This window comes from Aulostomus chinensis, chromosome 16 (genome assembly GCF_037954235.1).
Source record: "Aulostomus chinensis isolate RoL2024-O1b breed Wild chromosome 16, RoL_Achi_v1.0, whole genome shotgun sequence".
Taxonomy (NCBI): Eukaryota; Metazoa; Chordata; class Actinopteri; order Syngnathiformes; family Aulostomidae; genus Aulostomus; species Aulostomus chinensis.
Genome location: NC_141335.1, coordinates 8001886 through 8029885, shown reverse-complemented (window position 1 = coordinate 8029885; position 28000 = coordinate 8001886). Strand labels below are relative to the sequence as shown.

At 41.6% G+C, this 28000-nt stretch overlaps 2 protein-coding genes across 3 annotated transcripts in view; one reads left to right on the top strand and one right to left on the bottom strand.

Annotated features, from left to right (window-relative positions):
- The first annotated feature begins 266 nt into the window (after window positions 1–266).
- Window positions 267–6840, top strand: grem2a (gremlin 2, DAN family BMP antagonist a). Of its 2 annotated transcripts, none has more exons than XM_086179908.1 (2): window positions 267–637; window positions 5422–6840. In XM_086179908.1, exon 2 carries the CDS (start codon window positions 5423–5425, stop codon window positions 5999–6001), a length of 579 nt encoding a protein of 192 aa, XP_086036034.1. In that variant the 5' UTR covers window positions 267–637; window position 5422; the 3' UTR covers window positions 6002–6840. The 2 variants fall into 2 exon arrangements, with proteins under 2 accessions (XP_086036034.1, XP_086036033.1); XM_086179907.1 differs by having other exon boundaries at window positions 267–644.
- Window positions 6426–28000, bottom strand: part of fmn2a (formin 2a) — a 43887-nt gene continuing 22312 nt past the window's right edge. Inside the window, exons 8-18 of the mRNA XM_086179906.1 lie at window positions 26831–26892; window positions 22292–22383; window positions 22086–22215; window positions 21789–21935; window positions 21111–21170; window positions 20322–20442; window positions 17539–17631; window positions 11691–11742; window positions 9723–9872; window positions 8049–8130; window positions 6426–7850 (exon numbers count right to left, since the gene is read on the bottom strand). Of these exons, the coding sequence (XP_086036032.1) occupies window positions 7824–7850; window positions 8049–8130; window positions 9723–9872; window positions 11691–11742; window positions 17539–17631; window positions 20322–20442; window positions 21111–21170; window positions 21789–21935; window positions 22086–22215; window positions 22292–22383; window positions 26831–26892 (1016 nt within the window). The 3' untranslated portion in view covers window positions 6426–7823. The remainder of the gene's footprint in view (window positions 7851–8048; window positions 8131–9722; window positions 9873–11690; window positions 11743–17538; window positions 17632–20321; window positions 20443–21110; window positions 21171–21788; window positions 21936–22085; window positions 22216–22291; window positions 22384–26830; window positions 26893–28000) is intronic.

Here is a 28000-nt window from a genome sequence, read left to right as displayed (position 1 = left end):
CATTTTTTTGTAGGAGATCATTGTTCTCTCACAAAATGACATACAGAGGACAAGTTGTCATTTTTAGAAGGTTTGACACATGATTTGGCTCACATAAAAAAGAAGAAAAATGTCAGGCAGCAAAGACAGAGTGAGACAGATTTAAATAAAAGAAATGAAGGTTGGTTGATTCTCACAATGACCAGGGCCAATAGGAAAAACCCTCCCAGTCTTGAGGAGGGAAGGGGGTGGTGGGGATTCAAACTAAGGCAGGCTTTACAGTGAGTCAAACACTCCCAAAGACAGACTACAGACAGTCTTCACAGCATTAAGATATGGCCTCGCTGTTACCGACACCTGGAGCTTCTCAGTAAAACTGAACAATATATAACCGTTGAAAGAGAGTTAGACAAGAAGACAAAGTAAGAAACAACTCGAACAGGAAGATGGAAAACTGATCTTGTCTGAGATTATTTTAAATCTTCAGTGAAGGTGGGGGTAAAAAAAAAGAAAAAAGAGGAGCAAAGACAAGCCTGAGGATACTACAGATTATGTTGTCATGGAAACCAGAACCTGGAAGCGGACGCAAGGACCACTGAAGGTGGACATCCTGCCTTGACTGCATCCTCAACGCGTAACCGTCTCGCTGTGCACCGTGGTGAGAGGTACATATACTGCTCTTCATGCTTCGCTGCGCTATTTAACACTTGAGTCCGATACCTTTCAACCAAGAGGGGATGTTTCCAAGAGTCCGTTACCATAACAACTGATATCGATTCCAAAGCAAACATATGAATTATTCTACATCTGCTATACACACACACATACATATATATGAAGAACAAAATTTTGAAGATGGACATTCTTATATGTCAGCAACTACTATTCTAGGATACAGTGACAATTACTGACATCCATCAAAGAGCACGTAGTGGCTTAATCTCTGAGTGACTAAGCGTATAATATCTAATTTGGTTTTTGATATTACTGCCAACAATAAGCTTCCCACTGGGGCCACCCAAAGTAAAAAAATATCCACCTTTTAATGTACTGCAAGGTGTTCTGGATAAAAGTGTCGACTAAATTACTATAATTAGTGGCTGGCGGTTCTGGGGAATTAGTGTTGTGAGAGAGAGAATTAGCGAGTGATGACAGTATGTTGTACTGTACATCTGAGTGAGATTAAGAGTCAGTTTTTCCACCAGAACACCAGTGACATAAGTAAACCTGCATCTTCCTCTCTGTTCATGTGTACAGGTTCATGAACTGCTTGTGTTTCTCTCTGTGTACTCACTGATGTGTACGGGTGTGTGAACATGTGTATGTGTTCCCTCCAATATGCGTGCGATGACTGGTAGGGAGCTTGCCTTCTGATCCTTCTTACAGCTCCGGTGACTGCTCTACCTTGTACAGTCCGCTCCGATGTCAAAAGAGGATTTAGCACTGACACATTACAGTTTCTTTAGCTGCAGAAAACGACTCATTGTATGACGCTCAAGATTTTAAAACTGGTATTTGATAGAAGCTTTAACGACATTCTTGACACGTGAGGTTTGCGCTTTGGACACATTGGCAGGCAGGGAAGAAAGAAAACACAAGAGGATGGAAGGCTTAATAGGCCGTGTAATGTTCTGGCAACTGTTTGTTAAAAAAATCTGGTTATGAAAAGAATGCATGCAACCATTCTAATCCCACGGTCTGCAGCCTTATCTCTTTTATTTTAATTTCTAAATAAGAAGATGTCCAAAAGTTGAGCTTGAAAATGAAATCGGAAGCCGAAATGATGTGACTTATGAAGCATTTGCTCAGAGGTTTTAGACAAATTCTGTTCAAAATCCAAGCTGACATGCTGTTAATCACTTGTAGTAGTGTCATCCTGAATTGAAACCAGAAACCCAGCACTATCATAGCATCTCTAATTGCTCCTCATCCACCTCTAAAGCACTTTGAAATGTCGCGGAGGAGTTGCCTTACATTCTCGCCAGTACTTAGCTTGGAAAGCATTATATCTGGGCTGCTAGTCATTATCAAGATGGATTGTGGTGACAAATGGCTGCCCAAACTGCCTGAAGCAACCTCCTGGCCATGTTGGCATTAGACACATTTACACAGCAAGAGAGCCCCCCCACCCCCACCCCACCCCCAACCTTTCCCCAAACTGTTAATGAGCCAACAGCCGAGCACAGTTTGGGAAAATAAAATCCACAAATGCAGATAATGACACGGTTCCTCTTTGTGTAATTGGCTCCAAGTGAAAACATTTCATTTACCCCTCTCTCTCTCTCTTTACATCTTCTGTGTGTTTGTGTCTGTCTGTCTGTGTGTAGGCATGCATGTGTGTGGTCACGTACGGAAATCTGAGGGCATACGTGTGTGTGTGTGTGTGTGTGTGTGTGTGTGTGTGTGTATGCGTCTATCTGTGTGTTATTGAGGTTTTGAGCTGCACGGTGAATTAAACGCAGTTTTACTGTAATTAACTGCACTTACCAGTCTGTGTATGAGACTCTCTGACGCACCGATAATTGAGGCATCAGGTTTTGTTTGTTTTAACCTGCCTTTGAAGACATGCATGGGAAGATGTTTCACATGTACAGGAAGTACATATATGTGTGCACACTATATTTAGCAGGTAGGCTGAAAATTTTCTGAACACACTCTCACTCTATTGTTACACAGAAATAAAAATACCATTCTGGGAAAATAAAATTTCCCACTGATGATAATAGTTGTTTTCCAAAAGTCTTGTCTAGCTCAGCAGCCTCTCTGGCATTTATTTCTGGTATTTGTAATTTCATTAGAGGTCTGAATTTTGGAACCAAGGTCTGCCACACTTCAGCGAAGCATATCCCTCAAGTATTTGTGGTTCTGGTTAAACATAAAGCTATGTTTGTGGACAATATTAGTGTTTAGTAGCAGACAGAGGTCCAGTTCATTTCTGTCTCAGCATTAATGCAGAAAAACCACAGTCTCCTTCCGTCTCCGGGACTCGCTGATGATAAGTGCATGCGTCAAGGGAAGAGTGACAGAGAGAGAAGTAAGGGGAGGGAAAGAAATAAAGTCAGCCCGTGTGCAGAGATATACAGTCGTGAGAAGAAGGCATATAGTGCACATGAAGCGTAAGTAGAATTGTTTCCCTGTAGGTCATCTGTAAACAATCATTACTCCTCTGTACCAAATTTTGCCATCTTGTCAGCCTCTTTCTTTATATCTCCATACCCCCCAACCACGACAACCCACCCATCCACCTCAGCACTCCCCCAAAGCCCTCGAATCCCTAACCAAAAGCCGCAATTTGTCTTGCTGCGGAGATTGATGAGGATAGCTTGGCAGGAACCGCCACTATCATACTCAGGCCAAGTTTGGGAGTGGAGAGAGAGCCTGGCCGCTGACTGTATGGGCCATCTGTCATGCCCTATGTACACAGCTGGTCAGGTCATCCCTCCAGAGTCCCCAGGGCTTTGTAGACTGTAGCTCACCAATCACAGGGTGCCTCTGTAATCTGGAGAACAGTGAAGAAGAGAACAAGAGCCTGCACACAGAAGCAGACGTTGCTCCTCAGACCAGGGGGTCATACATTTAAATACACAGTCAGCAGGAATAAGACAGTGCTGTTACAAGAAAAATGAGACTGTGCTGGGCATGGAAGGTAGATCACTGGAAGATGGAGAGGGGTCAGGACCCCCTGCTGCAGTAGGTGATGGAAAGACCCAGCTGTAGTCCTTTCGTTCAGTTGTGCTAACCAGAAGATGGTTTGTGTGTGCTTGTGTGAGTTTATGCATGTGGAAAAATGTGTGTCTAAAGAAGAAGCACAGACCTGAGCTGCACTCCCATTCCCCTTTCTCACTGAATTATATTCCATCCATCCATTTTCTTCCGCTTATCCTGTTAAGGGTTGGGGGGGGGGGGGGGCTGGAGCCTATCCCAGCGGCTTTTCGGGTAAGAGGCAGGGGTCACAAGTCAAACAGACAACCATTCACACTCACAGCCACACCTACGGTCAATTTAGAGTATCAATCAGCCTCGTCCCCTCTTGATGTCTTTGGACTGTGGGAGGAAGCTGGAGTACCAGAGAGAACCCACACAGGAACAGGGAGAACATGCAGACTCCACACAGAAAGATCCTGTGATGGAGCCGGGACTCGAACCTGGAACCTTCTTGCTGTGAGGCGACAGTGCTGACCACTGCACCACCGTGCTGCCTGAATTATATTCCCCACATGTAAAAGATATTCATAGAAAGATTTGTTCCTAAAAATACGCAACAACCTGGATCAGACTTACACGGGAAAATATGAAATAAAGTGTGCTACACTGAACTACCTGAAGGGTAAGAAAAAAACGAAAAAAAAGCATGGTTAAAATTCATTTATCTCCACTGGACACACAGCTGCTGTCTGCACTACTGAGACAGTGATATTGAAACTCGTACAGTTAGGACAGCGCTGCCATTTCCCCAAGATCAAGGGCAGAAAAAAAAGAGGCAAAGAACAAAAGTGGATTATGATAAAGTAATTTGTTCCATGTCAGAGTAAGTTGCAGGTCCAGCAAAGAAAGACAAGGAACATATAAATTTGCACAGCAAAGAAGAGTCTATGAAAAAGAGCAGCAGCCAATGACCTTCAGGCAGTTTGGTTCTCTGTCAGAGTTTTCGACTTGATGTCATGCAATTCTTGTCAGGAGCAACATCTGCAGAAAAGATGCTTGAGTGATGGTCAAAAATGTGCTGGCAAAGACTGACAGTATACACACGGGCCGATACTCGATCCTGAACGGCAGAAAAATTACTTCTCTGGATCATACTCTATCTTTATGATGCTATAGAAAACATAATGTTATTATGGACACTTCGGTTCATTCTTAGTTCAGGTTTCTCTTTAGTATCGCAGAAAAGAGTAGAACAGCAGACTCCCACAGGGTGCTGTAGACTTCCACAACTCTTCCCCTAATGACATGCAGATGGGCCTTTCTAATGCCGGTTTACATATCTGCGGCATAGTTCATGACTAAAGTAAGCAAAGCCCTAATTATTTTACCCAGCGACGGGACCAATAAAATCAACTTCCCCTTCTCGTTATGGGTGTTTAAGTGTATCCTTTGATGGCCAGCCTTTGTTTATTTTTGGAAGAGTTGTGTAGCCGAGAGGAAAGCAAATAGAGGTAATGATACAGTGATGCTGACAAATGGGGGCCCTCGTGATGGATTCATTTCCTCAATGATGCCTGGAAGACTAGACTGCCAAGGTGGTTCATCATGAATGCACAACTGCAAACATGATTGGCACATTTATATCCTGTTAGGATGTGTATGACTGTCATGTTTCATTAAATATTGCATGAATTTATTAAGTACACCAGCGCGGGTGTTAACAATTTGAGATTCAGCTCACGCGATCACGGATGCTTCATTCTAATAATGCACAGTCATTTGTCCCTCTTTTTATAGGATGCTGTGGAGAATAACCATCTCAGTCATACTGGCTGGAGTGCTCTGCATCACTGCAGAGACCAAAAAAGCCCGCCCCCAGGGATCCATCCCATCCCCATACAAGACTAAAGGGAACCTCTCCTCAGAACGTCACCATCGGTTATTGCAGCAGAAACCCGAGGTGCTATCCTCCAGCCGGGAGGCCTTGGTGGTGACAGAGCGCCGCTACCTTCGCAGAGACTGGTGCAAGACCCAACCACTACGCCAGACAATCAGTGAGGAAGGCTGTCGCAGCCGCACTGTGGTTAACCGCTTTTGCTACGGCCAGTGTAACTCCTTCTACATCCCCCGACATATGGGCCCCAGCTCAGGTCAGGGCCAGAATCGAGGCCAAGCCTCTGGCTCTGGGAGAAAAAGCCACAACAAGGCTCAGGAGCCGTTCCAGTCATGTTCCTTTTGCAGGCCACACCGTATCACACAGCTCACAGTGCAGCTGGAGTGCCCTGACCTGCAGCCCCCTTTCAGACACCGTAAGGTGCAAAGGGTCAAACAGTGTCGCTGCATGTCTGTGGATGTGAGCGGCCACGGGAAACTGTGAAGACGGACTGAAAGGTCTTTCAGGTCCTTTACAACTAAACTGACAAATGTATTGTCAAAGGCAGAAACTCAAGTAATGAGCGGCTTCAAGTTCCTGCAATGTCTTCTACAAAGAATTCCGTGTACCAATGACATGAAACTTAGAAAATGTCATCCTTGATTTAATCAGAGACTAGCAGCCATGTTGGCAGGCTGATGCTGTTGAAAGACCCTGATTCAAGTTGCTGTGCAAGAAAAATTGGTGATTCCTATTTGTACATTTTTCACCAGATTCCTTTGTGATAAAGGAGTTACGGACGTGCCTCGGGATTTTTAATTCCATAAAAACATTATGAACTTCAACTGGCAGAGATTAGGCTTTTAATTTACTACTTTAAAAGTACCTTGATGATTATCCTGTTTCTTTACCTTCACTTCGTTGGTGTCCCAAATGAGCCACAAAACGCCCTTCTCACAGAAGCCTTTTGACATAGCATTTATCAAATTAATTACGAGCTGCTCTATTAAGCGTGACGGACACTCTCATAAACCAGCATGCAAGGACCAAGCACCCCTAGACAAAACAATAAATTAAGGTTATTAATTATACTTGCTTAACATGTCAAAATGGATGCTGTGAAAAGGGCCTATTTGTTGTCAAAGGAGAAGATTTTGTGAAACATGAAGCAACACAACAAGCACCAGTGGCCTCCACATGTTTGGACATAAGACCGGTTCTTCAATCTTCCAGGAGGAAAACCATACTGAGCATGTGTAACTGAGGTGCAATGCAATATAAACAGTATATTTTATGTGTGTAAGTATGTATGTGAAAAGTATATTAAATCTATTTCATATAAAACATCAGCGGTGTTTGCAGTTCTGTGATGATGATACAGTTGGACGACAACGAAATGTCTATTAAAATGCATTTAAAGTCTTTTATTCAATAAATATATAGTTTTTCATGGTATTAAATCAAGAACATTGTTGGTATTGCACATAAATAGCACATCACACGATCCTATAGGCCCTTTTCACAGCTTTAATTTTGACCTGTGTGATTTACCCTGCCCTTGGTCAAAATTGCCGCTGTGAAAAAGGGCTACTGTCTCCATTAGTTTATGGGTGTTCACAAATTCACACAAATTAGGAGCTGCATAGCACTTTGCTTAGAGCAAGTTAGCAATAAAACAGTAGCGGGTCTATACTAGATCACACCACTCGCATGGCCTTTTTAGAAGCATAATTCAACAACAGAGGAAGTGTGCGAAACACAGCTGGATGATAACACGGATCTGAAACACTACATGAAATTATCTGTTTTCTTTACATGTTATATTTCGTTACAAATGATATGTCTCAAAGTCAAGCTCTGTAAGGCACTGTCTGTCTGGCACACCTGCCAGATTATTACTGAAATCAGCACTTTTCTTCATTAAGGGGAAGGAGACGTACAGAAGGACGTGTGCTCGCCTTGCTTGTAAACTCAGCATTGAATTGCACTAAAGGAGCGAACAGGCTACATATGGCTTAGAAAATACAAAGCAAGGATACAGTGTTGCTACACATTTCGCTGCATTTTCTGGCTCACTTTCACCATCTCAGCTTTAAGGTTGTATTTTTGCGTAGCCTTAATTCATTCCATTTTAGGAATGTGAACGAAGCGTGGCTTGGAATGTCATATTCACCGGACTGTCTCACAATAAACAACCGTTCTAAATCGATTGAAAACAAATACTGGAAGCAAATAAATGTTGTAACAATGACTGATGAGTCATGTCAAATTGTACAAACAGTGCTTGTGAAATATGTTTGGTGATGATCATTTTCCACTTTCTGCTTCAGATCTTCTGACCCAGCTTTGCTTTCTGTGAATTTAAGGGGGGGAAAAAAAAAAGAGATCAGGTCCGCATCATTAACGCATTCATCTCAACATCTGTTTGGAGTGTTATTTCTTCAACACCCGACAGGTGTTTGGATGAAACACTCAGTTATGAGAGGAGAACATCAGCCCAGCAAATGGATGGATAAGCAGAGTACAAAAGAGACAACGAGAGTAGACGTACTATTCCAGTCGCGTGTTTGGGTTTGACGTTATAGGAAGCCTTCTCCCTCGCCTGTTTGAAGCACTCCTCAGCCATTTTGACCCTGGGACAAACAATAATCAGTCATTAATAGTCACAATCACAAACTACAAAAATCAATACTTTCAGAGAGGATTATGTGGATACAGAAAATGAGCATACTTTACTATCATCATAATCCATTCATAAATTTTCTTCCCGAATGACAAAAATAGGTCTCTGATCCACCAACTTAATTATCCCTCGAATTAAAATGTATTTTCCAAATGAATTTCCTCAAAATATGCAACGTTCTTCCGGAGATACTGAGCATGATATTAAAAATGGGTCGTTAGGATCACAAATCCAGGATATAGTCAAGATGATTTGCGGAAGACAAACATGCATGAACTCAATATATTTGACTGAAATTTGTATGTCCACAAAAGCATGGCAAGGAGCGATATCCTGCTAATAGTCTACAACGGTCTTCGGGGTCCAATTCTTTAGATAGATTCTGCATATGGATGCAGAATTTGTAGGTGCGGAGAAAGTATTAGGTGTTCTGGTTTAATATTGATTCATCATGTTTGAGCAGTTTGATTCCATGAAAGTAAAACAGTCCATGTGGAGAGAAAAAGTGTCGGAGCACATTACACTTAAGATCAATCTCACAATCTATTTGCGTCATATAACGATTTTTCTTTTTGATCTGCACACATATGTTAGTTGTGAAAGAATCCGGTCCCGTCAAGATGCTAAGCGATAATATATGGCAAACGGAAACTGGACGTCTTAGCCCGGATATCCACTGGCTAGTTCGGAAGCCCCAAATCCAAGCTGTTTTCCTCCGAGACCACTCGTAATCAGTGGGTTCTAAGACTGATTGAATGAGTTGTCCTCCAACCTCAAAATGACTCCTGCTAGTTTAAGCGAGTCAGCTGTGTCACTACTCATTTGTGCCTTAGTTTGGGGGAATCCAACAGTCATACCAACAACAGACGTGCATCTTTTCTCTATTCACTACATGGGTACAACTTGTGCCAGCTCGGCATGTCTGTGTCCATACAGCACAGGTGAGGATTAAAATCTCTGGTTCTACTGGAGTCTACAAGGGAAACCAGCAGAGAGAGAACTGGGATGCTTGCCTACGGCTAAGAATTAATGCTTTCAAATTAGTTTTGATTCTTTCCTACTGAGCAAGCAAAGCTTGTGACATTTTGTGTCTCATAAAATACCTATCGAAATTTGATCTTCAATTGGCATAATGGACCAATTTGCCTTTTGTTGACATAAGCAATGGTATCTTTATATTCATCAAACCACTGGAAGCCAACTGGATGCTTCATGTGTTCTTTTCATTACTGGGGTGAGGACAAAGATTTGGGTCATTTAACGTCTTTTTCCTTCATGAATTTGAATGAATATGATAGGATCTTCAGAGAGCACGAGATGTACGGTAAATTATTAATGGAAATTTAACGCTTAGGGAAAATTCAAATTGTAGGAACATTGGTGTGGCTGTAATGACATTTTAGGGTCAAAACGTTCTTCCTTTTCCAAGACAAAATTAATAAAAGAAGTGGTATTTTAGTAGGATTTGCAGACAATGGAGTCACCTGTCCAGCCAGAGGAAAGTAACACGTCACAATCAAAGCCGGACATGTTGATGCTCACCGTTCCTGTAACATAAGCTTATTCTGCTTCTTCCACTGATCTTTAAAATCAGTAGAAAACTCATGCCAAACACTGAAGAGAGTGTTGGGAGAGACCTCTTTCTCTCCTGCCTTGGGTTTAACTGAGAACGACACGCTCAGCTCCAAGAAGCTGTGAAAGGAAACAAAAACATGACTTCAAAACCAAACTATTACAACATGAGATGAAAGAAACCAATGCCAATTATTGTGAAATCTGGCAGTGCTAAAGAAATATGCAAAATATGAAAGTTCATCTTGGAATAACATGATTTTCCTGAGATTTAATATAAACCAAAGATGACTGTGCATTTCAAAGAGTAGTGAACAGAAAATACAGTTACTGCAGCACAGTCATTTTGTTTTCCCTGGCAGAAATAACTTTGAGGACTTAAGTACTAGTTTTTGTTGTGTTCACACCAAAACCAAGGCTAATTTCATGCAATGAAATTACACATAAAGTCAAAGCAAAGACGTGGAATATTTCCTCGGCATTTGCAAGTTGAAAGGCTTTCACTCAAGAGAGAAAATTCGGAAGATGATGATGTGTCACATAGGGCCTTTCAGCGTTCGCGGAGTCTGAAAATGGAGGACAAACTTACTCTGCTCTCCAGGCCAGTGGGTGGAGATAATCTACCTAGAAGCTGGTTTGCCAACTGCCATTAGCAAGAAGATGCAAGTAGTTGCATTGCTTGTGCATCCAGGTCTGATATGTTTAATTCTTACAGAGATATTCTAGCTAGAGCAAGATCTGAAAATGATTTGTCAAAGACACGCAGTCATCAACAGCTAGCAGGTTGCTAGCAGATGCTAGTGGGGATTGCTCGCTGCTTTGGTTTTAGTTTCACATCTCTCAAAACCTCTGAGTAAATGTTTAAGTAGATTTTATCTTGAGAAAATGACGACAGATTTGAGGTTCAGAGGTTTTTGGTGATGTGAAACAACAACCTCTGAGCTGTTAGTGGCCCCCACGAGGGCCACTAGCCATCTCTCCCAGAGGTGACTGCTTGTGGCCCCTCACATCTCCAAAAATCTTAAAGCAAACATTTAGCTTTTTTATGATAGCTTTGAGGTACAAACACCTGTATCATGGTGTTTAGACTCTTGTTTTTCTTTTAAAGATGTGCATAAACAGTTGTACAACAACACTGGTATTCCTCTTCTTTCTCCAGAAGATAATACTTGCAGATTCCCATCCTCAAGGGGTAAATAAACATAAATCATCCTGCTACCTCATCCTCAAGTTAAGCTCAGCGATAATTCACTTTACTTTTGGTGCGAACACAATTTTACCCCACTCGTATAAGCTTTGTCACTCAGTAGTATGTACAAGTGTTTGAGTAAGTTAGTACACAGACCTATTGTATGTGTGTGTCCCTGAGGACAGAGAGAAGATATGTGAGACTACAAGCTAAAGACGGATGAAGCACAGAGAACGAGTGCACAAGGCAGGGGATGACAAGTTAAAGTGTTAGATGTGGCCACCATTTGCAGTGGATCAATACAGCGGACAGGTTGGGATCTCTTTGTTTGGAGTGTGCTATAGGAACACATTCCTCGCCAGCGGTAACAGAAGCCTGGAGCCAAGGCTGTCTACTCTCTCTCTGCTTAGATAAACAACACAGACACGGCACAGGGGGCCTCTCGTCTACTGAAGGCCTGGCATGACGGCCTGCACGTTCCACCTTACTGAAGGAATCAGGAGTGCTAAATATTGACAAAGCAGCGAGATTATATTTCTTGTCTGCGGGTGGGAAAGTATCACTTAAAGTGTTGCTGGACTTTTATCATCCTGTGTTTTGCCTTTTTTACTTTTAAAATTCACAACACGCTTTGACGCTTAGAGAGAAGACCTTATGTAACCCATGAAATGGATTAAGAGTGACTGGTTCTATCTTTATGGTGAAGACGCAGAGGGGAAAGTGTTTGAAGATGAAGAAAGAGCTCTTACGTCTTCTGAGTGTCTGCCAGCTGTTTCTCTTGTGTTTCCAGCTCGGTTTTGGCTGTAAATAAAACACATTGATATAAAAAATAAAATAAAAGCCAGGCATGAATAAATACAGTAGATCTTGTATGTACAGGAGGATTCCACATGTTACTATCGTGTAAATCATCTTCAAGGTCACCGGTGTGCCACCAGGTTATTAAGTGCCGGATTGCTGCGTTGACAAATGAGGGCTGCAGACGCGAGTACAAGTGCTTCTTTGTGCAGAGTGACTTCCGATGGAGACAAATGACTGTGTGTGTGTGTGTGTGTGTGTGTGTGTGTGTGTGTGCGAAAGAGGTGTGAGAGTTAAGAGAGACAGTGAGAGAAAATTGGGAGTTGCACAACATGGCACATTAGTAGATATTTCCAGCAGGCCATTTATCTCAGGGGGCCATCAGGGTCACTTTGACTGTGCTATAAGAGCAGCAGTGAAATGTGACAGCCTCAGTCAGGAAAAAGCGGCAGGTTTCTTATCTAATTTCAGATCCGCAGGCTGCTCATTTTTAAATAAAACAGGGTAGACTGTATATTTCCTTCCTTGGTGTATATTCTCACTGTGCAGACTGCATAATTGTCAAAGGTTTAGACATTAAATTTCCTCCCAGACAGCTCCACTAAGATGTTAATAATCTGGATGTTGGTGCTGCCTTAAACCGTCAAATGATCAGAAATGACCTGGCCTCCTCATGGAGACAGAAATGATAGTAGATGAAACAGATAATCTTTCCTGGCACAAATATATGTTGAACTCTTATCCCTGGAATATCTGGTTGCTATGTGTAATTGAAGCCAGAGCAACATCTAAAGATCCCAGACAAACCCACTGAGACCAGCACTATGCTTTACCATTCCGCGGTGCTAAATCACTCCATAGCGCACCATCCTGTCCCTCTCTGCTGACGACTCATCGATAAATTATGACAAATCAGTAAAAAATATGAATGGGACTTGTTGCTCTGTTGTGCCATTTTTGCCTAAATGGGAAGAATCTGCTGCGAGTGATAATAAATTTGTGTTGAGAACAAAGCAGACGAACTCCCACACTCACACCGATGATCTTATGTCACTAACATTGAAGTTCATGTTTATTACTTTAAACATAAGAAAATATCTTATTCTAATGCTGTTATTTAATTCTTCCAACTGAGAAGGGGTTTGTAGATATGGGGAGGGGGAGAGTGCGACATCAGTCTAACTAATCTTAATGTCCATCAGAAACAGATTATCACATGGCCAGTGCTCTTGCATCAAAGGCTTGCATGCATGAGAATTTGTGGAGCGAGCGGGGAAAATCGAGCTAGACCAAACAGCGAAGCTCCAACAAGTCCGCTCCCACTGTTATTCTGTGGTTAGTTTCATGGTCAGAAAACAAACAAAAGCGGTTAAATCTGTGGAGCCAGAAACAGTTTAACCCGAGGCTTTTTGAAAATTACAGAAATAACAAAAATAAGACATTTGGCTGTTGTTCTTTTTTTTTTTTTTTTTTTTTTTTTCAATGAGCCACAGCGGTGGAACCCCAAGAATCCCGTCTGGAGCCATGTGAGTCAAATGTCCATGTTACGGCGCTTACATTCTGCTCTCAGAGGAAAAACCTCGTCATTTGCATCAAAGAGGGAGCTCCCATATTTCTCTCAAACATGGAGCACAATAGAGGAAAAGAGAGGGGGAGAGATGGAAATGGGAAAAGAGCTTTCATCTGCAGACTTCCTTTAAAACAGACAGTGAGTATTACCACGGAAGAACATATGCTACATATTATACATTCTCATTTGAATACAAAAGCAGTTGGAGAGCAGCCTGTGGCATGGTCCTTCAGAAAGATTGGTCACAGTCAGCTGAATGGATCCAGGGCCAAAACCAATACGTAAATACGTGGAGAAAAAAAAGCGTAAAAAAAACAAAACAACAACAACCATAAACTATATTTCACACCTTTGAAGAGGATGGAACTATCGGAATATGCCAGATTATGGAGATAAATGCATGACTTTATCGGACACACTTGATGGATAAACAAAAGCTACATCTGATGGATTTTGCAGACTATGTGTATCACCAGCAGAAATCTTTGCGTCCCCCATAACCTGTGGCTATGTTTTTGTTGTTCTTGTGGTGTATACAGAGGAATTTAAGAAAACTAGTGGCATTATCAGTTGGTTGGTCCTCTGCTATGAGCCAGACTAAAAATACCTCAACATTTACTGAATTGATTGCCATTGACTTTGTTACAGATACCCCTGGTGCCCAGAGGATGGAGCCTAATAAATTAAATGCCCACTCACTTTTTGTCCAGAACCAGCATGAGGCTCACATTTGTGGTTTCGAGTGAGACATCAAGGCAAGTATTGGATTGACTGGGAAGTCATTCCGAATGGTCTTTGGGATTAACTGTTGTCTTTTCATCAAGTGCAATCACCAGTTAGCGGGAAGCAGAGGGTTGTTTGCTTGGTTGCATAAAATCCTACAAACAAAGAACAGTGTTGGCAAGAAGATTTTTGGATGGACTGATGATGACACGAAACTGTTACTCAAAGTACGATGAGTGTACTGTTTGGTGGTCTTGGATGTAGAAGACAAAGATGCACTTGATGTTTATTCGTCATGTGACAGGGTGGGATGCATCAGGCAAAGATACATCATGACTAACACGACCAAATCAAGAGTCAAACATGGACATTGATGGTAGCAGTGTTTCAAATGTGTGAGGGTTCTTAAGTGAAGGAGAAGTGGGGAACTGGGTGAAAATATAAAAAGTCTTTGATTCTTTTTAGTTCGTTTTGCCTTTTCCCCCATCTTTAATCCTGATTGTACATCGCCAATTCACTCTGTCAGGCTGTTCCATACGTTGCTCCGCCCCCTCTCAGGAGCGCCGCTAACTCCCACATGCTTTCTCCATCACATATGGAGTCGTCAGCCACCCCTCCCCAAAACAGGCACTCCAACTGACCAGAGGAGGCGTACCCTCATCCAACTTCCAAAACACAGGAGGCAAGACGCAGAAACCAACCAGCTGCCCCCCATGTTGGTAGGCAACACAATAGACTGCTACTGCCCAAGGTTAAGTGTTTAATTAAAACCCACCATGTGAGTGTAGACAACGAGACCAACAGACTGTGGGTGGTGAAATGTTTTTGAAGTTTAGGAAACATTTTATCATCATTTAGTGACAACACCTTCTTAATTAACAAACAACTCACCGTTGATGGAGAAGGTGAGTGTATCAAAAAAACCCATCATGAAGTTAGGCAAGAGAAGTCTTGCAATCGGAACTGAGGCACCTGTCTCCTGTTGTAAAGTCTATTGTTTGTTGGAACCAACCACAACCCAACATCCCTGATGCAGGCTCTCTCGTGTTCACAACAAGAACCACCGGCCATCGCATGATGTTGTTGAAATCATGAAAAAGGATCCTAATCGAATTTCCACTGCCATTGTTTCTGTGATGCCGAAACATCACATGACGCGCCACAACCCAGTAGTGTTGAGAGGTTGTGGTTATTTTTCTGAGTTTTTTTTTTCTTTTTCTGTTGTTGTTGTTTTTTTTGGTGAGATTGGGTTGCATCTGTTTGCTAATGTTAGCTTCACATTAGCGTTTAGCTGAGCTGCTGAGGGAAAGTCTGAGAGAGCCAAAAGAGTGATCTCTTGTTGTTGTTGTTTTTTTTAGGGGGCAACGACAGAGGAAGTGCTCACCATCTACCATTAATTCATCATCCTTTAGAACAGAAGGAGTGATAGAAGGAGAGGAGGTCAACAGGGTGCTTCCATCCTCTGTCATTCCAAACCTTAAAACAGACAGCAGTTTGGTATCGGAAGAAAAGAAGTCAAAGAAGAAAGTAACTGAGGATGTTTTTTTTTTTTTTTTTTTTTTTTAGAAGACCACAAACAAGATCAAATATAACAAAACGACACAGTGACTTAAAAGCACTGAATGAACAGAATCGCACGTTTTTGTTCCTGCCTCCAAGGGATTGAAGTGTGTCAATTTACTGGCTGTATGACAGGTTCACCCTCAGCCGTACCAGCTCTCTCTCCCCTGAGCCAGAGCGAGATATACTCGGTTTTATATGGTAGAGATCAAGATAAAGGTCCCAGTCAGTCACAATCCGTCAAAGCAGAAACTTGAAACAATAGCAGGGAGTTACTCAATATGCTCTGGAATAAACAGATGTCCCTATGGAAACAGCGCTGAGTGAACCCTTGTGTGTATATATATCAACCACAAAAACGGCATGAAGCAGATTTGGAAATGTGTCTGCAGAAATAGCAGTCTTACATCATTCTGACTGATGAGCTGCCTCACATACTCTCACACCACAGAGGAATTTTCAACTTTCCCTCGCGAAAAAAAACCATTTCAAGATCATTCCATTAAGAGTATTTCCCAAGTACACTTTACGTACAAAGTACATTAATTTCAAAGCACTTGCGGGCATTTCTGTATTTGCATTACTTATTGGGACCAAAGTGGTCCACTTTGAGTGGATTCTTCAAGTGTACTCAAAAATACACAACTTCAGTTTATTGCTTAGGTTTTGTGCAATAATTGGGTAATACCATGAGTCATAGAAGCACACAGGCAAAATACTTGTGATATACTGTACTTCGTTCTGTTATGGAAGTAAAATCAGACATGTATGTTTTTAGTTTATTTTTTTTAGATTTCATGCATGTCAACCAATTGGCCTTACAGTTATAAAGATTCAATAAGAATTTAAGATTTTTAATGGTAATGCATGATAATATCGGCATGTTCTAAGTTTCGATAGATAGTGGACATGTTTGGGTGGATCAGTATCGTTTTGATTCCAGATAAATTGAGCCACTCGTCAACAAGTGTGAGGAAATAATAATAAATGATGGATGGGGTTTTTCCAAATGCTTGTTGGAAAAGAAAAAAACTTTAAATTCACACATGACATGTATATTTCAGGATGTATAAAATGTGAATACGAAATTGTTTTGATATCTTTGTTATTGGAAAAATATTGGCTATTGGCCAAATAAGTTATAGAATATTGGTACATAAATAACAACAACAACAACAACAAAACAGAATCATACCACCCTCATTTTAATTTAAATTCCTGACATATGCAGGCAGCAGCAAGCTTCATGTTCCTCTATATGACGTCAGGCAATTCAAGGTCTAAGAGGGCCTAAAAAATTTGTAAAAGTTCACAATAAATTCTATATCTAGCAGGAAGCCGTTATTTCTTTGCAAAAATGGGAGCGATGTCTCGTGTCTCAGAGTTTGACGAAAGCCTGGCCGACAAGTTTTGAATGAGGTGAAGTTGGGAAATGGTCTTTTGGCTGAACTTTGAATTCAGGGAATTGCAAAAATTCAGACATGATGAATTGAAAGCAAGGATTAATTTTTCATGGTCTGTTTGAGAAGGTTCTAAAGTTGGAGAAAGCATGATTTGGGGATTTGTATATCAAAGCAGAACTCTTTCTGCAGGTGGAATGCTTAACATTAGAGGCCAGGTATCAAAGATTCTTTTAAAAGTCACAAGTCTGGGGGCTGGATAGAATGAACTGAGATCTGGACTCAGGGAGTCAGAGGAAGATTAATACCATCCAGCATTCACTATTAACAGGACAACAATGAAAGTTTGTCAGCAGAACAGTTGTGCGTCATCAGCAAAACAGTGACCGTTAATATATATTCAGTAAAGATTATCTGACCCAAGGGAGAATGTGAATAGAAAACAGGACAAAGGATGGCCCCCCAAAATCAATCATTAGTTCCATCTTACATTTCTCCACTACCCTACATCAAGACCACTGATAGTCTTATAAGTACTTGGCTTACCTTGGCTGACAAAGTCATTCATCTTGTCCTTAAAGGGCTGCAGGTCGTCTTCAGAGGACAATTTACATACTTTCTCCATCTCAGCTGAGCATGCTGAAAGAACAGGAGATGATACCGATGAGACAGGAAGTCAGTCCAAGTAAATATCTTATCCAGCTTTGTGTTAAAGAGGCTTTGGTGCACTTTACCCTAGTTAAGCTGACAAAACTGTGGTAAATTTCTGCTTGTGTTACCAAAGACTTGATAACCCTTGATGACTAACAAGACACCCCTACACAAGGAGGGCCTGCACACTGATGTATGATTTTGTCATCATCTGCAATTATAATAGATACGCAAACTCCTCAAAAGGCCTGAAAGGTGGAAAGGCCATGAGAAGCTGAAGGGAACAGGGAGGTCGGGACTGGGCAAGTGGTAATTCATAAAGCATATGGTGCCTCCTCCAAAGGTACAGAATGAGCTGTCTCTACTGTGCTGCCTGCTGATGTCCTTTGGGCAGCCAAGGCCATTTCGGCGCCGCCTACCTATCAGAACCCCCCTCTGGGAACCGTCATCGAAGCCTGTGTCTGTTATAGCACTCAGCTACTCTGCAGGTATAACATGTGATGATATATTTATGTACGGCCAGCATGTGCCACTGCCACTCGAGTCGTAGCGGTCCATTTCCCCTGTGAGCAACTCCATCTTTATGAATTGCAAATAATGAACAGCCTCAAGAATCATTATGGCTGAGGAAAAACAATATTTGCCAACATGGATCAGACACCTTATTGGTTTAGCAGCAAAGATACATAAAACTTGATAGAGAACAGACCCAGTGTGGGGAATTGTCCATTGAGCTGCAAGCGGACAAACTCACATACAGAATCGCACATGTGCACATATACATTTGCACAAAAATACACAGTCGTTTTTTACCACCTGTAGGCACGTCAGTCCTTGGAAAGTGTCCCGAGTGCAGAGAGACTTGAGACAGAGTATTGAAAGTGAATATTTCCCCAAGGCCTCTTTCATTAGGACTCCTTTTTTACTCACTTATTCAGTTGGCCTTAGCACAACACACAACTGGCAGGTATTTTTGCTGACTTGTTGCAATGCAGGTAGTAACTTTCATTAATGTTCATTCTTGTAGTGTAGTAATTTAAACAGGAACAGCTTATATCCACATAGATTTGTTTAAGGTCTATAATTCTGTGTGATATTTAGATTATGCCCTCTAGTGTTCAATGCAAATAAACGCACTTTTGTACAGACGGCTAGAGGGAACACCAGATTAGCTCGGGACTAATTTCTTGCCTGTTAGATAGCAATAGCTCGTTAGCTCACTTGTAGCCTATCAGGTTCATTTTGCTCACACTCTCTCTATGGTTTCTTAAAAATCTATAGCAAAACTTTCATTTTATTCAGTATGTTCAAGGCAAATAGTGAGCCAAAAATAAATGGAGGGCAGAGATTCTTTAACATATGTCTGCGATCACAAAGATTCCCATAGGAATGAATGGATTTCCTGTTGACTGGACCTTTTTTATTGCATCCTGCATTTTGCTCATTATGTTCAATAAAAAGAGGCAAAATCTAAAGCTGTATCATTGTGTAATACAATGTAATATACATATTTCACAAAATACATTCGCATTATCATTTCAATTCTTGTTCTCAGCTCTTGAGATTGTTAAATCACCTATTATAGTTGCACGAAGAGTTAATAGTTAGGGGGCAGCGTGGTTCAGAGGTAGAGTGGCTGTCTAGCGACCCAGGGGTCACTGATTCGATCCTCACTTCCCCCAGTGACCATGTCCATATATCCTTGAGCAAGATACTGAGCCCCCTATTGCCCCTGATGACCCTGCAATGGACTGGCAACCCGTCCAGGGTGAACCCCACCTCTCACCCAATGTCAGCTGGGATAGGCTGCAGCCCCCCCAACCATTGACAGATAAGTGGTATAGAAAATGGATGGATGGAAGTTGATAGTTGACAGCATTTTCGATTACAAAACCTTAAACACTCGTTTGGTTTGGAAGAGTAACGTCATAAACAGTCATGTAACACATTCACCACATTCTAAAAACTTAACAACTGACTTCATTAATTAAAGACTCATCAAAAAAACAAGTCTGTCCATGACTCACATCTATTACCCTGCAGGACAAAGTGATGACTTACAGAGAGTTATTCTGAAATTTCAATTAAAAACAGTCCAATTGTTTTGTTTTGGAAGTTTGTCATTTGCCCTTCTTCAGTTCATTGAACAGCTGATGAACTTTTGGATTGTGAACACAGGTAGTGAAAGTTCCAACGAGCCTGCCCCCGCCCCCAACCCCCCCCCCCCTCCACATTTTGATCTCTATTTCATGAGGAGAGTAAAGGTACGCCAGATCCAACAGGAGTCTACTTCTGACAAGTCACATCTGTTTCTGGTTCTCGTCTGTACAACAAACAGATGTTATCTCCAAGTTGACACACCTCTGTGATCTAAACATGACCATAGCTGGTCAGGTTTGAGAAAATTATTTTCCATTGTGCTAGGATATATATATATACATATATATATATATATATATATATATATATATATATATATATATATATATATATATACGCATGTATTATTACATGATTTATGGCTACACAGGTTTCCATGCAAAGGTATGATAAACACTATATGACACCTTCCATAATTTGCTGGATATGTCAGGGCCAAGTTTACTACTAGTGAGCTTGTTGTAAATACACAGTTGAAACATTTAAGATGTGCTTCAGCAGAGGGAGAATTGTAATACCGTTGAGGTCTTTCCTGAGCTTGCGGAGGTCTCTTTGGAAATCCTCAAACTTCATCTGAGAGGCCTGAAAAAGGTCCTGGGGCTCAGGCAGAGGGTAGAGGCACGTCTCTTTGCCAGCATCCTGGTACAGAAACATACACATTCATGCAGAAACACACACACACACACACACACACACACACACACACACACACACACCAACGCAAGAGACATTCTTCCTCAATTTTGAAAGGGCCTCTCTTGTATATATTATAAACACCAAGCAAGATTAAAATAAATGTCTTAAGAGACCCGCTATCAATAGTCCAAACATCCCTGAGAAGATATGGCTGAATTTAAAACAGATAATGCCCATTACGCTCAAGTACACCGCAATTCTCCTCAGCAGTGTTACTACAGGGCCATTATGAGTGCTAGAACCATGTCATGCAGGTTGATTTTGGCAAGCAGCACTCTACTGAGTTCATCTCATCTGGAGAACCTAATTATTTACACTAGAGCTCTTTTAGATGCTGTGCCAATGAACAGACTACAGGTTTGAATGAACCCAGACCAAAGCAGCGGAGGAGATGAAGAGTGAAAGACAGAAAGAAAATTATACGAGAGCCAGAGAAGGAGAGAGATTTCTGTCTGCCGTAAATAAGGAAAGGGAAAATAAATAATTTGATAAAGGATAAGCCATGGTATCCTCTGGCAAGAGAGGAGATGAAAAGAAAGCTCTGGAAGGATTTCTAAGCAAATCAGACTAAAACAGAAAAGTGATTCAAATAAACAGGAACAAAAACATACCTCATCAAAGTGCCTTAGATAGTAAGCAACAATGTAGGACAAAAGACTCTGGGAGTTATCCTGAAAGAAAGAAAAAAAAGCGTTCTGAATAAATAAACTAAAGTCCCTTTATTTATTAGTTTAATCATTTAGGAGCAGAACGTTTTAATTTGTGAAGGGTACACAAGAATAGAAACAGCGGTTTTAGATGTAAATCATGGCAGTGGAAGATCAATACAAGAAAAGACAACTGTGCAGAGCTGGCTGTCATAACTCAGAGTTGAATATTCTTTATGGATACCCAAGTCAGTCCACCACTACCCCAACAGCACAAACCAACATCTCCTTATATGGCATAGCCAAGGGCAGACTCAGTCCATTGTGATATTGAATAAGAAGAGTAAACAGAATGGCCTCTACGCTAAATCTCTGCCGCTATGGTCCTCATGTCAAGGCCCCTTTTAACTCCTTGACTCTCATATTCAAAAGGTTTCTTCATAAAAATCCAGATCAACATTCAGAACCGCCATTGCTTTGAAAACACAAAATAAAATGGGTGTGGTCCAGTCTGCTTTGCTTGTCAAACACATTTCTTCAAACACTTTCAGTCTCCTGTTTGCTTGTGAGTAACACTTAATTTGAGAGTCTGCTGTTGTGGAGTACGTGAGGCATGTTTGCTTTCACTCTTCACACACTCACGCTGCTCTTTACGTCCTTCAGTTTTGGCAGAATGTCCAAGGTGAAGCCGTCGGCCTGCCCTCGAGAACGATTGCCTCCATTCATGAAGTTGCCAAAAGCAAGCACCAGGCCCAGAATCTGCAATACACACTTACCGCTCTCGAGAGACTGACACACACACACACACACACACACGCACACACGCACACACACACGCACACACACATCCTTAAAAGTTAGCGATGCCAATAAAAAGAAGATAAAGCTTAAGCTGAGTGACAGAAAGAAAAAAATGAAACAAGAAGCAGATCGACTTACCTTGCATACTCTTTGAAGGATTTCAATTTTGCGGAGGATTGTGGTGATGCATTCATGAAAGGTTGACTGAAACAGGATGCAGAACACCCGCTCAGAGAAGTTAGGGATCTGGGATAACTGGAAAAGAAACCTGATGAAGGAACAAGATTAGTCACTAAAAAGTAAGTCAGTTGTCATGTAGTGAATGGTACTGGTTTGGCTCTTACTGTTCAGGCTTGTCCAGTGGCTTAGCATCCTCCTTGACTTGGGCTGATTTCATATGTTTCTTGATGCTGTCCATCTCATCATTTTGAGCTCTCTGGTGGATGGAAGGTTGGGCTCAATTAAACTGGGTATGTAGTCTATGTAGTTGGCTGATACTATAATCATGTCAAGAATGAAACAAGACAATTTCTTCCACTTTCTATTTTACACTCAAAGTCAAATAGGGGCAGTACCAGAAAGCTGTCTATTAGAAACAAGGACATGCTAACTTATTTAGCATGAGCAGAGGGTCGACCTATGATCACAAGATTTCGTTCGAGATGGAAAGCTTCTTCTGTAAAGCTGCATTCACACAAGACACTCGCTCTCTCTGCAGGGCATAGTGGTGCAACAAGCAACGGAATAAATCATGAAAAGCTGGTTTCTAGGCAAAAAGACAGCTACATGAATAGCTACGTAACCTTTAGCATTGGATTTAGCCCATCTCCTAAACCATGTGCCAATAAAATCAGGCAGCCACAAGAGACGGCTGACAGATTGGGAAACTCTGAAAGACACAGAATTAACTTTTCATCCATTGTACAAGGCTTGCTTGTGTTACTTCTGGCTACGTCACATACAACTGTTATTTCTTCGATTGGCGTTTTGAAAGGTCAGCAGCAGCTGCGGTCAAGATTTGACCTTTGAGTGCAGTGCTCGGTAGGAAAAGGAGGCGTTGTGTGGCTGCAAAGGTAAGTTGGATGGCAACGTTCTCCCCCTGGGAAAATGACTGTTCTGCACAGCTGCCCCCTCACGCTGCTACATTATGGAACTCACGCAACTTGAGCTTTGTCTCAATTTCCCTGCCGACGCTGCTTGAAGAGCTTTTGAGAGCGACTCTTTCAGAAAAGGCGCATTCCCTTGGTACAACTAAGGCCTCTTCACGCTTCGCAGAGACACACTGTTGCTGTGTGACAAGCTCTGGAGAGATCAGAACAGATTCTACAGTGTTGCCTCTTGAGGGATAAAGTGCTATTTCAAGACAAGTACTGCTTGGTGAATCTAAAAGTGATGATTGAATGGCAACTGGCAAACTCTTGTCTACTGATGAAGACCATGTGATATTGCAAAAGCTTGAGAGCTGTTTTCAGCTTAGTTCTCAAAGTTTTGATGCCAAACCTTATTAGGTCAAGCATGAAATAATTCGAAGACTTAACTGTATGTCAGTCTATACCAGATACGTTTTATAAAAGCATAGAGTGCTGTCCTAAGCCAGACTACATTCCTGACTATTATCTGTTGTCGGGCCCAGGACCACAGTTTTATACAAAGTGGTTTGAAAAAGGCAGGCCAGAATTGCCCCTTCATTACAAAAGAGGCAAAGACAATAGATTGGGCAAAACAATGAAACTGTTCCAAGGAAGAGAATATAAACTCTCCCCCAGTCCCTTCATAGTCATAGACCCCGAAGTTTCAGCAGTCTGCTCTCCCCTTCCGTTTCTCTCAATATGTCTCTCTGGGGTTTGGCCTCGGCATGGATCCTTGGAAAACATCAAACACCAGCATCAAACACACTGAGGGCCCGATTAGTATTCTGCACACCACTGCCTTCTGTCGACTAGGGCAAGCACTCCTTCGCTTTCTCTCGAGATGTTTTCAAGTGTAAATATATTTAACACAAAGCAGATCCTTTTCAAAGGGCAGCAGCAGAGCCCAGCAGTGTTTGGTGTAATTGGGGACAAGTAGGCATTAGCGTGTGATCTTTGAATTGCTAGGGCATGTTGCAGTGGTTGTTAGCATGAGAAATACAGTCCCATGTGGAATATCAAATGCAAAGGAAAGTCAGATGGATATTTGTGATGCCAGAATTCTAGCGGTAGCCAAGTGGTATTCATTATCCAGGTCTCTACTACGGGGCTAAACAGAGCCAGCCAGGGATAATTCACTATTTATGCCACTCAATTTTCACTGGAACAACATTTATGAGATTCTTTGTACATTGAAGTGCAAAGAAAAGCTTCTAAATGACAAATTATATAATGTAATAAACACATAAAGCATAATATAGACATCACAAGCCACATGACATGAAAAATGTAGTATGAGGTGGTCATTTGCTGTGTAGACGATCATAGGAGAAACTCTGACTGACCTCTGTGACATTTAGCTACTGTCAGCTGAGAGGAGTCTGAACTTCAGACAATTAGTCTGGACCCAGATTATGGCTTGTGATATTAGAGGGGAGGGAGCGGTGTCGCACTATCACTGTGACCCTTTTTAATGTCGGTGGCTTATTGTTCAAAGCACAGAAGTGGCTATAATCCTCAGCTCATAGACTGAGTGACTCTATCCCTGCATGTGTGCGTTTCTGTCTCTGTGTGCATATTTTCGAGGGTGCAGATGTTTGTTTGCGAGCGAGTATGTGTGTGAGTGTGTGTGTGTGAGAGAGAGAGAGAGAGAGAGAGAGAGAGAGAAAGAGAAAAAGAGTGAGGGAGAGCAGTGTCTCGCTCCTAGCACAGTGAGTGAGGGTGTAACCATTAGAAGCCCCTTGCATTCCTCAAGACAGGCTGACTGTGCTGCCAACTGTGGTTTAGGGGTCTGGAGACCCACAGACAGGATGGAGTCTCGCAATACAAAAGAGAAACAATTTGGCTCCTTGACTCAATAACATAGCCTAAGGCAGTACGGGGGAGAAGGAGAGAGAAAGGGCTGGAAGTCTCAGGGTGAGTGGAGAGGTTAGAAGACTTTTGAGCCTCAGTTATGACACATTGGTTCATAACTGCAGCTTGTCTTGAGCTTCAGTCTCATTCCCATGATCAACATTATTAATATACCTCTTGCAGTCAAAGGTCCAGGCCTCTCCTGTGTAGTTGTGCCAAAAAGCAATTCACAGGAATTTCACAGCATCCTAAGAGTGTATCACAGCTAAGATGTGGAAAACATGCCCATTTTCAGGTCCTGTTATTTACTGACTGTGTTTGGGTTCTGTTTCTAACTGGACGGGAGAGCTTTCCTATCAGTTGATGAATATGTATTTACTATACACATGGAGCCCCTTCCTTGCCAAAAATGGAGACATATCAGAATGTAGTGCTGACAGCTCTGTAATTCCTTTTTATGCAAATATTATACAACACAATGTGGTCCTCTCACTTGGCAGAGCTCAGCAGAAGTCATTTCTCGTTTTGAACCTCACCAGCACTTGATAAAAATACTGGAGTTTCTCAACTATCATAATCATAATAGTCAATCAGATCCAGCATGAAGAAAACATGTTTACCGTGTAAAATCGTTGGTCACCTTCCAGGCCAGCAGACTCCAAAACAGCAGACATACCAATATAGTTCATGGCCTGCCTGTTTATTTTGGTATCTAATGCACATGTCCGTTAGTTCACCCTTTAAAGTCCAATAAGAACTTCACATCTAAACAAAAAAATGCGTCCGCAGTGGATTGGCGTATCTATTTTATTCACAAGTTACTATCATTTAATCAAATCGACATTTCAGACCTACTCTGTATTTAGCTTTTGATATAATCTTGGACAGTTTTGTTATGATGGATAGCAATTGGTGTACTGTGGTTAATCCTCAATGAAGCGTTGAATACAACAAAGCTAACAGCTGATCAATGTTTTTTTTGGGGGGTGGGGTGGGGTGGGGGTGAGGCGTTTTGTTCATATCACATCTCCTTGAGTCTTCTTTGGTTTCATCCTATTCTAAAATAATTTCCTCCCATTCACACATGGCATGTAATGTGCAACCATAAATCCTTCTATTTCTCACAATCAACTGTTCCAAAACACTACTTTTACTGCAAACCACAGAGGAAAAGAGAAAAAAGGCATTACTTTGGGTAACTGTACTGGGTTTGTTGCTCAAACATGAGTATTTATGTTTTTGAGTTGGCAGGGAAGGACAGAGATGTATAGTTTTCCAGCTTGCGATATTATATTTGACTGAAAACCACACCGCAGTATCAAATGAAATAAGAAGACGTGCAAATATTTACTCTCGGTTTACAAACCTGTGTGCATTTTAAACTGTGCCCATGGATTTGCAAACTGCATGCACAGATTAGCAAAGTCTGTCCATCTCAGGTCCATTTAAACCCTGATTAGCCTCTTCAGACAAGAATGGAGGCCACATCTGCCAAATGAATCCACTTTAGAGATTTGATGTGTTTTTGTGCTTTGTATGATGTTTCACAGTTTAGCGTGTAATTTACAGATTGCAAGTCCGTGGTTGTGGATTGGAAAACTAAACTGATGACACTGGGCATGGATTACAAATCCGTTCGTGCAGATTGCAAATCTCATCGTGCAGTTTGTAAATCTGTGGGCACAGTTAATAAACAACACACAGGGATTTGTGAACCCCGGGTACAGATTTGCACATCTCTTTTCTTTCTTTTTTAGCCAATACAAAGTAAAGCGGGGCACCGTAGAAACCACTAGGAGTCTTGATCAGCCTCGCTTCAAAGTGAAGAATTTTTCAGATGTTACTATGGCGACCGTGGACACACACTTGTACAAAGTAGTGACACAGCTTTGATGTACTCACATTTTCATAAAGAGCTTGCAGGGTCTCCAGATCAACAATAGTGTTGTCCATATTCAGGACGGCTAAAAATGGAGGAAGAGGGAGGTTAGTGTTTACATTTAGGAACATTTTCACATGTCTTTGCCTCATACAAAGACAACAGTCAGAAATCGAATGAGCACAAACAGGCCAAGAGTTCATAATTTGATCATAACATCCTCGTGCTGCGACAAACATCACAACACCTTCATCTGACTTCCCTGCTTTGCCGTTACTGAAAAGCTGCAGAAAATTTAAAAAAGGCAACATTCTCCTATACAACCCACATAAAGTGCTGTGCTTCGTGTGCTGTGAGTTACATATTTATCAGCTCTCATCATGCAAGGGGGCCACAGACTAAAAACATGAATACGGAGGACTTAGAAATCTGTCAATGGTACAAAGATCTGTGTTTGAACTCCTGTGTTTGAATTCCTGGTGTCGCCTTTTTGTCTCGGCGCGAGGACCTGGCGCCCGCGAGCATTAATCCTTTGAAAGTAAATGTTTAAAGACAAACAGAGCCCGGGGGTCTGTGGTGTTGAGGCTGAGGTGTTGCTGTGCACATAATCATCCAGTGAAGCACTCGACACCTATATATGTATTTCATCATGCCACTGGGTGTCCAAATTACTCATTTTGTTTTGACCTGCTGATTTACTGTTGAGGTACAAGGGGAGAAGCTGGTGTCAGTAGGGATCAGGGGACACTAAGTACTGGAGTTTGTGCGCAATGTTCACGTTGCATCTTGTGTTTAGATGTAAAACATGGCTGGATTTTAACAACACGGAACTATAAATTCTGGGGTAATAAAATGAATGATGAGGGAAATAAATGGGAAAAACAGGAATCTGGGAAGAAAAGTGACTTTAATACAGATCAAGTCTTTCTTTTTAATATTTTTAGTCTTTCTCCTCGTCTTTGCTGGTCTTTTACTGCTGCTGTCAGTTTCTAACCTCTTCATACTCTTCACAAAGCCACCCCAGAAATAACTTCCTCTTCTCAGACTCTCCCTTTTTCTGTTTCTCACACTCTTCATTGGTAACCATTTGGTTTTCATTACAATCTAAACCAGAGTCTGTCTGGCTTCTTTGATTGCAGGCAGGTTTTTTAAAAGATGCAGGAGAAAGCTGTATTATTGCTCCGACACAGACA

Bases quoted from the DNA above. Each gene is read 5' to 3' on its own strand.
- grem2a (XM_086179908.1), top strand. From the start codon at position 5,423: ATGCTGTGGAGAATAACCATCTCAGTCATACTGGCTGGAGTGCTCTGC.